This window comes from Macaca fascicularis, chromosome 3, assembly GCF_037993035.2.
Source record: "Macaca fascicularis isolate 582-1 chromosome 3, T2T-MFA8v1.1".
Taxonomy (NCBI): Eukaryota; Metazoa; Chordata; class Mammalia; order Primates; family Cercopithecidae; genus Macaca; species Macaca fascicularis.
In genome coordinates, this window is record NC_088377.1 from 5,078,093 (window position 1) to 5,091,729 (window position 13,637).

At 51.5% G+C, this 13,637-nt stretch overlaps 1 protein-coding gene across 4 annotated transcripts in view; it reads left to right on the forward strand.

Annotated features, from left to right (window-relative positions):
• Nucleotides 1–3,147: 3,147 nt before the first annotated feature.
• The window catches only part of C2CD2 (C2 calcium dependent domain containing 2), a 70,021-nt gene continuing 59,531 nt past the window's right edge, over nt 3,148–13,637 (forward strand). For all 4 annotated transcript variants that reach the window (XM_005548633.5, XM_005548634.5, XM_045389326.3 and 1 more), the window contains exon 1: nt 3,148–3,764. In XM_005548633.5, coding sequence (XP_005548690.3) covers nt 3,486–3,764 — 279 coding nt within the window. In that variant the 5' untranslated portion in view covers nt 3,148–3,485. The remainder of the gene's footprint in view (nt 3,765–13,637) is intronic.

A 13,637-nucleotide genomic window follows, 5' to 3' on the forward strand; every position in this document is an offset into this window, starting at 1 on the left:
GGAGGCTGAGGTGGGCAGATCACCTGAGGTCAGGAGTTCAAGACCAGCCTAGCCAACATGGTGAAACCCTGTCTTTACTAAAAATACAAAAATTAGCTGGCATGGTGGCAGGCGCCTGTAGTCCCAGCTACTTGGGAGGCTGAGGCAGGAGAATTGCTTGAACCCAGGAGGTAGAGGCTGCAGTGAGCTGAGATCGTGCCACTGCATTCCAGCCTGGGTGATGGAGCGAGACTCTGTCTCAAAACCAAACCAAACCAAACCAAATCAAACAAAACAAAAAGGAAATTAGCCGGGCGTGGTGGCACACTCTTGTAATCCCAGTTACTTGGGAGGCTGAGGCAAGAGAGTCACTTGAACCTGGAAGGCGGAGTTTGCAGTGGGCCGAGATTGCGCCACTGCACTCCAGCCTAGGTGACAGTGAGACTCTGCCTCAGAAAGAAAGAAGAAGAAAGAAAGAAAAGAAAAAAGAAAAGACAAGACAAGAAAAAGAAAATACTTATGGAGGTGTGACAAATTCCAAAGTCGGGGTGGTGGTTAGTTTACAGTTTGTTAGAAGTCTCTAAGCCAAGTGGGATGGGCCAGCACACCTGAGACCTGAAGGAATGAGACGGGTTCCACCGGTCACACAGGACAGGCTCTTGTCACTGCCCACACGGCTGCAGGCAGCCTGTGTGCACACATGGCACGGGGGACACCGGGCCCTCGGTTTCGTCACCCCGGTTATTCTGGCAAGGGGACCAGCAGGACTCTAATTATCCGACTGCCTAGGTCTAGCTACAGGTCAGGAAATAATTAGACTTTTCTACCAAATAAGAAGGGATTTCTTTTGTTTCTGCCTAAAGTAACACAGAATAGAAGAAAAGAAGAGCAGTTCCCCCCACCCTTACAGACTGGAGTGCCTGTGTGTAACAGATGGGTCACTTGCAGGAAGTTGATAGTCTCATTCTTTTTTTTTTTTTTTTTTTTGAGACAGCGTGTCTCTCTGTCGCCCAGACTGGAGTGCAGTGGCACGATCTCGGCTCACGGCAAGCTCCGCCTCCCGGGTTCAAGCCATTCTCCTGCCTCAGCCTCCCGAGTAGCTGAGACTACAGGCACCCGCCACCACACCAGGCTGTTTTGTGTGTGTTTTTAGTAGAGACGAGGTTTCACCATGTTAGCCAGGATAGATAGTCTCATTCTTATTTCCACTTTCTGATAACAGACCTGGCTCGCAAGGGCCCATCCCCAGCTCACGTGGGCAATCCCCGTCTAATTTTACCTCCCTGCCAGCTTCCTATCCTGTTCCCCACAAAGGCTCCCTGTCCAGCTGCTGTGCGATTCCTTCCTCTTTCCTGAAGAAAATCCAGACCCACGGATTCGGGGCCAGAATCCCCTCTGATGTACCAACTACCGGCCCCGCAGCAGACTCCTGGCTAGGGTAGAGAAGATCAAATGCTCAGTCTATCTAATTCCTTTCAAGGTCAAGTTCCCTTAACACAGGTGCAGAAAATAACAGGTGAATCACTTTCTCACGGTTTAGGCCTGTGTTAGGCCCTGGAGAATCTCAGGCTAGTATGTTTCTATGGCACTCCCTAAGGACCGCATCCAATCTGCAAGAGGAGGGCACAGGGACACGTCCCACACACCACACCACACACACACACACACACACCACATGCACTGCACTTACACTTCACACATACACACACACCCATGCACCACCCATTCACACTCGCACCACTCTGTGCACCCCACACATACCACATGCACCGCACACACCACATGCACCGCACACACCACATGCACCACACACACCACATGCACCACACACATCACATGCACCACACACACCACATGCACCACACACACCACATGCACCACACACACCACATGCACCACACACACATGCACCACACACACCACATGCACCACACATATCACATGCACCACACACACTACATGCACCACACATATCACATGCACCACACACACCACATGCACCACACACACCACATGCACCACACACACATGCACCACACACACCACATGCACCACACATATCACATGCACCACACACACTACATGCACCACACATACCACATGCACCACACACACCACATGCACCACACATACCACATGCACCGCACCACACACACTACATGCACCACACATACCACATGCACCACACACCACATACACCACACACACATGCACCACACACACTACATGCACCACACACACATGCGCCACACATACCACATGCACCACACACACCACATGCACCACACACACATGCGCCACACATACCACATGCACCACACACACCACATGCACCACACACACCACATGCACCACACACACATGCAGTGCACTTACACATCACATATACACACACATCCATGCACCACACTGACACACCACACACACAAACACATGCACCATGCTTACACATCACACATCCACACACACCACACCCATGCACCACACATACACACTCACACCACCCTGTGCACCACACACACCACACTCACAACACATCACACCACAGGTACCACACTCACATCACACCACATGCACCACACACGTCACACCACATGCACCCCCGGCCCCATACACACTGAATGAATAACACAGCCACACAGAGGGCAGGGCCTGGGCCCGGTACTGAGTCCCTCCTTGCCTCTGAACAGCACACCCCCTAAGGCAGGCCCAGCCCACGGCTCCAGGGGCTGTCACAGATTTCCAGGGACTTTCCGAGGAGGGAGCCTGGAGCCTGTCTTGCTGGCGAGCAAATGGCAGTCCTCGAGATCACCCTGACTGCGCGCTGTGCACACGCACACTCACACGTGCGCACACACACGCACTTGTGCAAGCGCGCACACGAGCCAAGCCAGGCAGCCGCACAGCAGCCGCCAGGGTCGGGTTGATGAATCCGGAGGCCCCGGTCACCTCGCGGCCCGCGGACAGGCGCCGGAGGGGCTGGCGGCGCGCGCACGTGGCGGGGCCCGGGCGGCGGGCCCTTTAAAGGGGCGGGGGCGGGCCGCGTTGGTAGCAGCCGGGAGAACGGCGGCCCCCGCAGGCCCAGCCGCGCCCCCTCCCTCGGGCACCGCCCCCGCCCCGCCCCGCCCCGCGGTCCGAGCCTCCTCCGGCCGCTGCTGGGCCGCGGGCGGGACGCCCGGGGCGGCGCGCGCAGGAGGAAGCGCGCCCGGCCGCGGCCCAGGAACTTCCCTGACGCCGAGTCGGGAGCGCCGGCCGCGGGGTCCGCTCGCGCCCCTGTTCCGCAGGTGTGCGGGGCTTTCGCCCAGCCCCGGCTGCGGCCGCCGCGCATTTCCTCCCCGCTCGCCCCGCCCGCAGGCCCCGGGCCGCGCTCCTCGCCGGGCTCCGACCCCGCCGCGCCCCCTCCACGCCCCCCGCGCGCCGCGGCCGCCGCCAGCGCGTGTCCTGAGTCCGCCGCTCCGGCCCGGGGCTGCCGGGGAAGTTGGGGCGAGGCGGGCCGGGGATGCGCCATGGCCATGGCCCGGCTAGGCTCGTGGCTTGGGGAGGCGCAGTGGCTCGCGCTGGTGTCGCTCTTCGTCGCGGCGCTGGCCACGGTAGGCCTGTACCTGGCGCAGTGGGCGCTGGCCAGGGCGCGACCCCAGCCCCAGCGGCGGGCGGTGGAGCATGGAGAGGGGCAGCGCCCGGGGTCCGACGCGCTGCTCTCCTGGATCCTGACGCTGGGCAGCTGGAGGAGCCAGTGGCAGGCGGCCTGGGTGACCGCCCTGAACGAGGAGGCCGAGAGGAAAGGGGTGAGTTTCCGGGACTGCGGGCCGGGGGGCGGCCGATGCCGGGGCGGTCTGTCCGGGCCAAGCTCTTTCCTGGAGGCGTCGCCACAGCCCCTGACCCAGGCGAAGTGTTGAGTTCTCTCCCCAGCGCAGAGCATCCTCCAGAGTTAGGAGAGAGACGGGGGAGCGAGGACCCTTGACTGGGAGACAAGACAAAGTGATTGATTTTATTCTCCAAACGGCAGGTGCTCCAGGCCCTGGGCTCCGCGAGGGACAGGCTGGCGGTTGGAGGGACTGTCAGTAGCGCTCATCCGCGCCAGTCGGTACCTCCCCTGCCTGGAGTCCCGACGCGAATTCCCGTGCCCGATCGGACACTCACTGAGCTTGCACATGATACACGAATAGCTGTGACCCCAATGTGCTTCCACCTCTCATAGAGCTGAATTTCACCAAGAATTTTTCTCCAAAGACTTGCATTCCTTGGCATATAAAAACAGCGACCGTTTGCTGAGGGCCAGCCGCTGGGCAGACATCCTACCGAGGCTTTCGGTGCGTCTGCCATCTCTGAATCCTCACAACTCCCCGGACATAGGTGTTATCACTGTTTTACAGATGAGGAAACCGAGGCCCAGAGACGGCAGGCAGCCTGCCCAGTGCCACACAGCTCGTGGGCGGCAGAGCTGGCATGTGAGCCCAGCTGCCCTGGCCTGCAAGCTAAGGGCCTCGTGTCTTACCTCTGCTGCCTCACAGTCCTGTGGGCGTTTCTGTAGTCGCTGATTGTTCCTTGACTTATTTTTGCTTTTAAGACATCTTAGTTTAATGACAGGTTCCTGGTATGTACTGTTCTTAGGCATTTCACAGGAGGAGTTGGAGCCTGGGTGAGTTTGGGGAGGCACCCCTAGTCTTGGTCGCTGCTCCGCCCTTCCAGGCCACAGTTTCCTGCACCTACATATAAAGCTCAGTGGTCATTCGCTGTGGAAATAGCAGAATTGCTAATTTTGAACGTCTGGCCCCATCAACCTTCAGAATATTCCATGTCAGGCCCTGTGCCTGGTCCTTGTGCCATGGCCTTGGAAGACATGGCCATGGAATTAAAAAACAAAAAAGCTTTGACTATCAGCAGACATCCAGCAAATCAAGAGACCTTGTTCTGAACTCTTGAAAAAGAACATAAATGACTGTACTTTTTGGAGGAAAAAAGGCTTCAGGGTCAGTCGACTGACTTTTGTCCTGGTGCCCAGAATCTGTGCCTCAGCTGTCCAGAGCTGAAGAATTTCTCAGGGAAACCAGCGGTCTCTTGTGGGAGCCCTCCACTCCTGTTGGCCTCACATCCAGGAGCAAATGCAGGTATTTCCCCAGGAAGCTTCCATCACTGACCCCTGATTGACCTAGTATCAAGGCTTCTGAGGCTGAGTCCCCTCCAGGCTGGTGGCGCGATTGGGCACCAGTCTCATCCGTGCCCTTTGTAGGAGGCAGGCGAGTGTTGGGTGAATGACCTGTGAGTTCCGCTTCTAACTCTGGAGTTTCAGGCCCAGAGGCAGTGACCTTACCTTCTGTATATTTGGGATGGTTTGTTTCCTGACATGTATGGATTGGCTTCAGAAAATATGATCCCCTTGGATATGATCCTTCCATATTCCCATCTGCCTGAAGTGTCGAGAGGCAGAGAAGAGGACGTCCCTGCCCTGACATCTGTCTTGGGCTGGTCAAGTCAATCTGAGAACACGGAAGGAAATATTTGAAAGTTTTGGATAAAAACTTTTTACCTGAGTCTTCGTGTGGGATCAGGGAAGGTTTGCATTCAGGGAGAGAGAGGGTCTCAGCTTGTCTGCACCTTCTCTGTTCTCTGTCTGCTGTTGGCCACACACTGCAGTCTCATACCCCTGTCTCTCCTGACTTCCTGCCCGGAAGAGGCAACAGTGTCCTGGATTCATGCTCAAAGCAACCCAGGACCATCTCTGCCATATTTGCATGGACATAGTCCATTAGTTCTGTGATGACAGTCTTTGGTATTGCTTACTTTCCTGGGGACTGGGGTGGGGGAACACAGTCCTGATGCCTGGGAATGTCATTTCATTTCCATTCGAATGGAACGTGTTGCTGGCAGATAGGATCTGGGTGACTGGGCTCCCTATGAGTGATGGTCGCACACCCTCCCCGCATCCTGAGCCATCGCTGCTGTGTCAGTGATGGCATTGTGGGTGAGCAGGTGGTGGTGTTTGCATTCCTGGCCGCCCTGAGTCCGGTGATTGTCACATACATCCGAGCATCCTGGGCCATCGCTGTTGTGACAGTGATGACCGTGTGGGAGAGCAGGGGCTGCTATGTCCATTCGTGGCTGCCCTGACTCTGGCAGGAGTTTCTCGCTGCCCTCCCCCACCTCAATTCCCACTAATCCCGGATTAGGGCTGACACTCGGAGCCCGCTCTCGCCCGGAAAGCCACAGCTTAGTGCTCCCCCTCCTGCCTCTGCCTTGTCCTGATGTCACTCTGTCCTACCCAGGGAGGAGACCAGTTCTTGGCCTGTCACTTAGGTATTGAGAAGACCTGGTAATAACTTAATCACATCCAGCATTCTGTCTGAAAAGTGGAGTTTTTTATACAATGGAGACAATAACTCCTCCCATTCCAAGTTTTACCCCACCTTTGTATTTTAAGATGGAAAGAAACCCTAAACTCTTCTAGCCAAGCCCCTTCCTTCTCCAGAAGAGGAGACTGAGGCCCCTGAGCTGGAGGAATTTGCTGAGGTCTGCCCATCAGTGGCTGCAGCCTGTTCCCTTGTGGGAAGCAGTTTCAACTTGGAGACCTAAATGTTTCCTTTAAATGAGAGCCAGCGAGAACGGCTCAGAGAATAGAATTGTTAATGTGTTATCCTAAACAGTGGGGCTTGCACCTCCCAGGATCCAAGGACTGGGCAGCACCCTAGGAGTCCTCGTGCTCTCTGATGACCACTGCAGCAGCGTAGACTCCCCATATCGCAGGGGACCTCGGATTCCCACCCTCACTCCAGAAAGGGCTCTAAATTTTATGTGACAGTGATTTGCACTGACCTCAGAGGAAACCATTGCTGATCTGCCAGCTGGCCAGGTGGACGCCAGGTATGCAGAGATCACAGGAGTCCCTCCCAGAGAACTTAGCGACACACATGCCTGCCCCCCACATCTGCCTCAGTAGGCTTGGGGAGCACACTGTGAGGGTGTCCCATGGTTGAGAATCACTGGTGAGAAGCTACTAGAACACACCTGCCATCCATCAGAGTTACTCTTTCTTTTTTTTTTCCTTTTTTTTTTTATTGTTATACTTTAAGTTCTAGGGTACATGTGCCCAAGGTGCAGGTTTGTTACATAGGTATACATGTGCCATGTTGGTTTGCTTCACTCATCAGCTCATCGTTTACATTAGGTATTTGTCCGAATGCTGTTCCTCCCCCAGTCCCCCACCCCCCGACAGGCCCTGGTGTGTGATGTTCCCCACCCTGTGTCCATGTGTTCTCGTTGTTCAACTCCCACCTATGAGTGAGAACATGCGGTGTTTGGTTTTCTGTCCTTGCGATAGTTTGCTGAGAATGCTGGTTTCCAGCTACATCCATGTCCCTGCAAAGGACATGAACTCATCCTTTTTTATGGCTGCATAGTATTCCATGGTATATATGTGCCACATTTTCTTAATCCAGTCTATCGTTGATAGGTATTTGGGTTGGTTCCAAGTCTTTGCTATTGTGAATAATGCTGCAGTAAACATCCATGTGCATGTGTCTTTATAGTAGAATGATTTATAGTCCTTTGGGTATATACCCAGTAATGGGATTGCTGAGTCAAATGGTATTTCTAGTTCTAGATCCTTGAGGAATCGCCATACTGTCTTCCAAAATGGTTGAACTAATTTACACTTCCACCAACAGGGTAAATAGAGTTCCCCTTTCACCCAGCACCACCTAAAAGCAGTTGTTTGAGCTTTGACTCTTGCCTCTCCATTTGGTGTGGTGTTGCAGACACCTCATTCCCATTGATGTGATCACTCTTTGGTCATAGAGAACAGAAGATGCCAGAACTGGCTCAGTCTCAGGTCAGGCTCCTTAGACTGAGAACTAATATTATGGTATCCAAAAGCACCAGTTGAGATTTTCTTTTTGCTCCCCTGTGATTACATCAGTATTTACAAAGTGGTTCATGATCATCAGTTATACCCTCAACACCCGCTTGGGAGTCTCCGGGACTGCTGTCCCACAGTCTCCTTGACTCTGGGATCCAGCGTGCTTGCTGCCCGATGGCCGCTGCCTGTGGGCTGCATAGCACTCCCCCCAAGGCTGATGCTGTCTGGACCACTTGTGGGCAGCACCCGTCCCGAAGTGAGGCCTGTGTTCTGTGGCCTGCGCTCTGGGCTTGTCTAGTAGCGGCCCACCTGAGTGGGATGAGGCCCCGGATGAGGAGAGTCCCCAATGCTGTTTGTTTCTTTAGTCCTTCAGCCCAGGGTTTCTTTAAAGGAATGTTCCAAATACAAATGATCAAGACTATAACTATCAAACAATTTGTGGTCTTTGTAAAAAGAAAAAAAAAAAAAAAAAAGAAAGATGCTGTGTGGACTTGGAACATGTTATTAATAGCACTGACTTGAATAGAAGTTTCTGCATTTACAAAGTAAACAAAGTGGCCACCAGACTTCAGAGTCTTTGCATTATATAATGACCTTCCAGTTGTGCTCACAAAGTCCAAACTCCTTGACCAGTGACAGTGACTGTGGTGTAGGAAGAAGCCAGTTGGTAGAACTGTGGCAGCCACTGTGGGGAAGGGCCATGGAGCTGCCCTTCCCTCCTCCAGTAGAAGGAACTTGGGCCTTTTTGGGGCTGTGAACCCTGCGCCCTCCACCGTGACCCCTTCTGTCGCTCCAGTGTCCAGGGACTTTTCCTGTATGGGGCCTTCCCACAGGTCATTCCTTTTGTTTGGAATTCTTATCTTTTTTTCTGCTTATTTGACTTCTCTAAATCTTTTGGATCTTGGCTCAGAGGTCCCTGATCCTCCCCTTCAGCCAGGATGCTCCCCACCCTGCCCTCCTCCCGACCCCCTGGAGTCACTTATGCCCTGGTCAGCTCCCGGCATTGTGAGCTGGGGCAGAGCCAGGGGCCGTCCAGGCAGAGCCAGTCCCAGTGCCCGGCACAAAGCCGGCTCGCGGCAGGCTCTGGTCTCAGTGGGGTGAATGATGGGCCTCTGGAGGAGGAGAAACAGTGGTGATGCCCATTCCTCCATCTGGACTCAGGCCTTCTGTCTTGGGAGCCGGCCAGGCCTGGGCAAAACAAGCTGTTTAATGTGCTTTGTTTTTCACTTCTAAAGCATCAACATTAAAGGAGGCTCTGATGACTTTGCAAGTCATCAATGCAAAACCCAGGAATAGGCGCCAGTTCAGTTTGTTCTTTGCACTCACCCATTCTCCCAACAAGACAGGAATTCAGGAAAGTGTGGGTGTAGTGTTCACATCAACTAAAATTCCCCCAACGCTAACTTCCATTCCCGCGGGCCCCTGGTAGGTTGCCGAGGAGGGAAGGCACTTCTTCAGCCTGTGGAAGAGCCTGTGGGGAAGCCGTGGAGCTGGGTGCGGGTTTGCTTGGTGCTCCAGCTCTGCCCTCCCAGCTGTGCGATCCTGGGAGAGTCTCTGTGCATCACCTGCAGGAGGGAAAACTTTGGGTTCAATCCGGAAAACAAAATCCACTCTCCTAGCGGTGAGATCAGATCTGTGTGAGGCATTTAGCAAAATGCCTGGTGCATAGTGAGACAATAAAGGTAGGCTGCTCTCTTTAAAGTCTTATTTTTTAAACTTTTTATTTTGAACTGCTTTCACAGAAAAGTTGAAAAAAAATGATTTAGCTTCCATATATTAGTCGCTCAGCCTTGCATAACCACAGCTCAATGATCAGAACCAAGAAATTAACATTGGTGCCATGTTACTATGATTCGTAACACAATAAGATTAATGTAATGTAATAATTCAAGAAATTTAGGCCAGGCGCGGTGGCTCACGCCTGTAATCCCAGCACTTTGGGAGACTGAGGCGGGCGGATCACCTGAGGTCAAGAGTTCAAGACCAGCCTGACCAACATGGAGAAACCCCCATCTCTACTAAAAATACAAAATTAGCTGGGTGCGGTGGCATGTGCCTGTAATCCCAGCTACTTGGGAGGCTGAGGCAGGAGAATCGCTTGACCCGGGAGGCAGAGATTGCAGTGAGCCAAGATTGTGCCATTGTACTCCAGCCTGGGCAACAAGAGTGAAACTCTGTCTCAAAAAAAAGAGAGAGAGAGAAAGAAAAAGAGAAAGAGAGAGAGAGAGAGAAAGAAAGAAAGAGAAAGAAAGAAAGAAAGAAAGAGAAAGAAAGGAAAGAAAGAAAGAAAGAAAGATTAACATTGTCACAACGCCCAATGACTAAAGCGAAGGCCTTCTTTGAATTTCACCAGTTTTCCACCTGTCTCCTTGTATTGTTCTAGGTTCCCATTAAGGGTACCTGTGGCGTTGAGTTGTGACTTCTTCATCACCTGCAGTCTGTCAGGGTTTCTCAGTCTTCCTTTGTTTTTTATGACCTTGATAACTGAAGACTATTGATCATTATTTTGCTGACTATCTTTCCATTTGCTTCGCATTTTCATATGGTTGGAGTGAGGTTATACAAACCACAGAAGTGGTGTGCACTGTGTCTGGGGCTTGTGACGTCAGTGTGTCTTGTTGCAGTGGATGCTGAGCTTGGTGCCTTGGTTAAGGTGAGTTCTGCTGGGGTCATCCTCTTGTATTTTATGTCTCCTCCTGTATTAGTCTATTCTTGCATTGCCAGAAAGAAATGCCTGAGACTGGTAGTTTATAAGAAAAGAGGTTTAATTGACTGATGGTTCTGCTGTCCAGGAAGCATGGCAGATTCTGCTTCTGGGGAGGCCTCAGGAAACTTACAATCATGGTGGAAGGTGAAGGGGAGCAGGCTCATCTTCTATGACCCAGAGCAGGAGGGAGAGAAAGAGGCAGGAGGTGCTACACACTTTTAAACAACCAGATCTCATAAGAACTCACTCAATGTACAGTACCACGTGGGGATGGTGCTAAACCATTCATGAGAAGTCCCCCTACCATGATCCGGTCACCTCCCACCAGGCCCCTCTGGCAACACTGGAGATTACAATTCAAGATGAGATTTGGGCAGGGACACAGATCCACATCATGTCACCTCATATCTTTCCTGCTGTAGTTAACAGGTAGTATGGGGACATACTTTGAGCCTGTGCAGATCCCGTTGCTCCTCGAACTTTTCCTCACTGATTTCACAACCATTGGTATATCTTGTGTGCAGTGATGACGCAGGTGCAGTTCGCTTGATGGTGACTTTCTGTTTCCTCTTCCTTGCTCTCTATTATCTGGAACTCTACTGCAGGAGAGATCTGTCATTTCTCCTCCAATGAGATATTTATCTGATTGTTTAGCTCAATATAGACTCAATGGGTATTTATTTTATTCTGTGGGTTATAATCCCATACTATCACTATTTATTATATTGTTGTATCAGTTTGTTTTCCCACTGCTTTGAAGGACTTCCCTGAGAGTGGGTAATTGATAAAGGAAAGACATTTAATGACTCACAGTTCCACATGGCTGGGGAAGCCTCAGGAAACTTACAATCATGGTGGTAGGGGAAGCAGGCACCTTCTTCACAAGGTGGCAGGAGAGGGAAGAAGGAAGGAGGAACTTCCAAACACTTATGAAAGCATCAGATCTTGTGAGAACTCACTATCATGAGGACAGCATGGGAGAGACCGCCCCGTGATCCAGTCACCTCCCTCCCTCTACAGATGGGGATTACAGGGACCTCCCTTGACACGTGGGGATTACAAACAGAGCCACACCAAATCAGTTGCTTAAGTTGTTCTCCTTTGGGCCATCAGGGTGCTCCTTTGAGAGTAGCCTCTTGTGTTCTTCCATCAAGCCCACTTTTTTTTTTTTTCATTTCCTTCATGTTTCCACAAAATGTTTGTTTTTGGCTCCCCACAGGCCCTGGATTCAGCCACTTCTTCAAGCAGCCCTGATTCCTTTTATTGGAGAAGTGTTTAGAAACCAAGACTTAGGCATTGGGTGTGTTCATTACCGCTTGGTTCTCATTGCTCCTCTTCAGTGCTTCAGTGTTCAGCAATAGCAAACATACATGTGTATACCAACATGTGTGCGTGTGTCTATATTTCTGTGTATTTCTCACTGCATTTAACTTAAAAATCATGATTGTATCCTGTACCTTGGGTTCTAATCCAACAGAGTTCATTTTAGTTTTTTCCCTTTCTTCTTCTTAACTCCCTTCTCCAAGAGTAAGACATTGGACATCTGCTGTCTTATTTACTTACTACTTATATGTTCAGTTCTAGTATATGCATAAAGTAGTTTCTGAGTTCCCAACCTATGAAACACATTTACTGGATTACAGCATTTATGTGCAGTCAAGATGCAGTTTTCCAAGCTTCTTAGGTTATATCTGTATTTTTCCCATCCCCTTCAGGGTGGTTATATTGTTCATTTGTAGTGCATGTGTTTGTTGGTGCACCAGAGCCACACAGTTTTAATTATGGGGTTTCTGTAGTCTGTTTTAATATCTGGTGGAGCTAGTTACCCTTGTCTTCCTTTTTCAGTGTTTTCCTGGCAATTCTTGTGTGTTTCTTTTTCCATGTGGACACAAAGTCTTCCTTTAAGTGGACTGGGGTCTGGAATAAGGGTTCTCTCAGCATTGACACAGCAGCAGAGATGCAGAGATACCTGAATTTGTGGTTGTGTGTGGCAGGCAGGCACACCCTGCTCCTGAAACTCAAGGTCTTGGCAGATCAGAAAAGGAAAAGCAATCTCTCTTAATAATTCATTTTCTTTGTGAGACCACCCCTTGACCTTAAGTTTCCCAGCAAACTCTTTTTTTTTTTTTTTTTCTTTTGAGATGGAGTCTCGCTCTGTCGCCCAGGCTGGAGTGCAGTGGTGTGATCTCGGCTCATTGCAAGCTCCGCCTCCCGAGTTCACGCCATTCTCCTGCCTCAGCCTCCCGAGTAGCTGGGATTACAGGCGCCTGCCACCAAGCCTGGCTAATTTTTTTGTATTTTTAGTAGAGATGGGGTTTCACCATGTTAGCCAGGATGGTCTCGATCTCCTGACCTTGTGATCCGCCCGCCTCGGCCTCCCAAAGTGCTGGAATTACAGCCGTGAGCCACCGTACCCGGCTGCAAACTCTTTTCAAGGTTTGAATTCAGAAGGTAGCAAGGGAAGAGGGTAAACACTGCATCTGCTGCCCCAGGGGAGCGTGCGTCTGCACCTAGGCTGGTGTAGGGCAACGTCGTATCTTTAGACTACTACAGAAGGTACATTGTTTCTCCACTGCATCCTCCCAGCGGCTGGCATGTTGCCTGCTCATGGTTCTCTGCCTGGCACTGTTCTCTGTGCTGGGTTCTGTTCTCTCAGGCCAGAGAGCCTGGTGCACAGAACTGTCTCATCACCAAGCTCACAGCGTGGCCCTGGCCAGCAGGTCCCACCCAAACAAGCTCCCACCACAGAGAATGCCAGCAGAGCAGCCCTGAAACTGTGATTTCATCCCTGTTGAGTAGTGCATTTAATTCTTTGCTGATTTTTTTGGGATGAGGTAGATAGTGCAAGAACAGGGTGAGGTTAGAAGTGTATAAATCAAAATGTTCTGTCGCTTTTAGGTTTACTTGGGTCATTGGGAATTCTTAAGAAATAGCCTCAGCATAACCTCATTGCTTGCTCACTTGCACCATGCTTGCTGGAATCGCCATGGCACGGTTTTACACCGCTTCCCGTCTCCCACCCTCGGTCATGCCTTGTAGCTGGACCTAGCTCACTGCGGTGGAGATGATATACAATGGGAGCCTGTGGGGCTGCGTGTT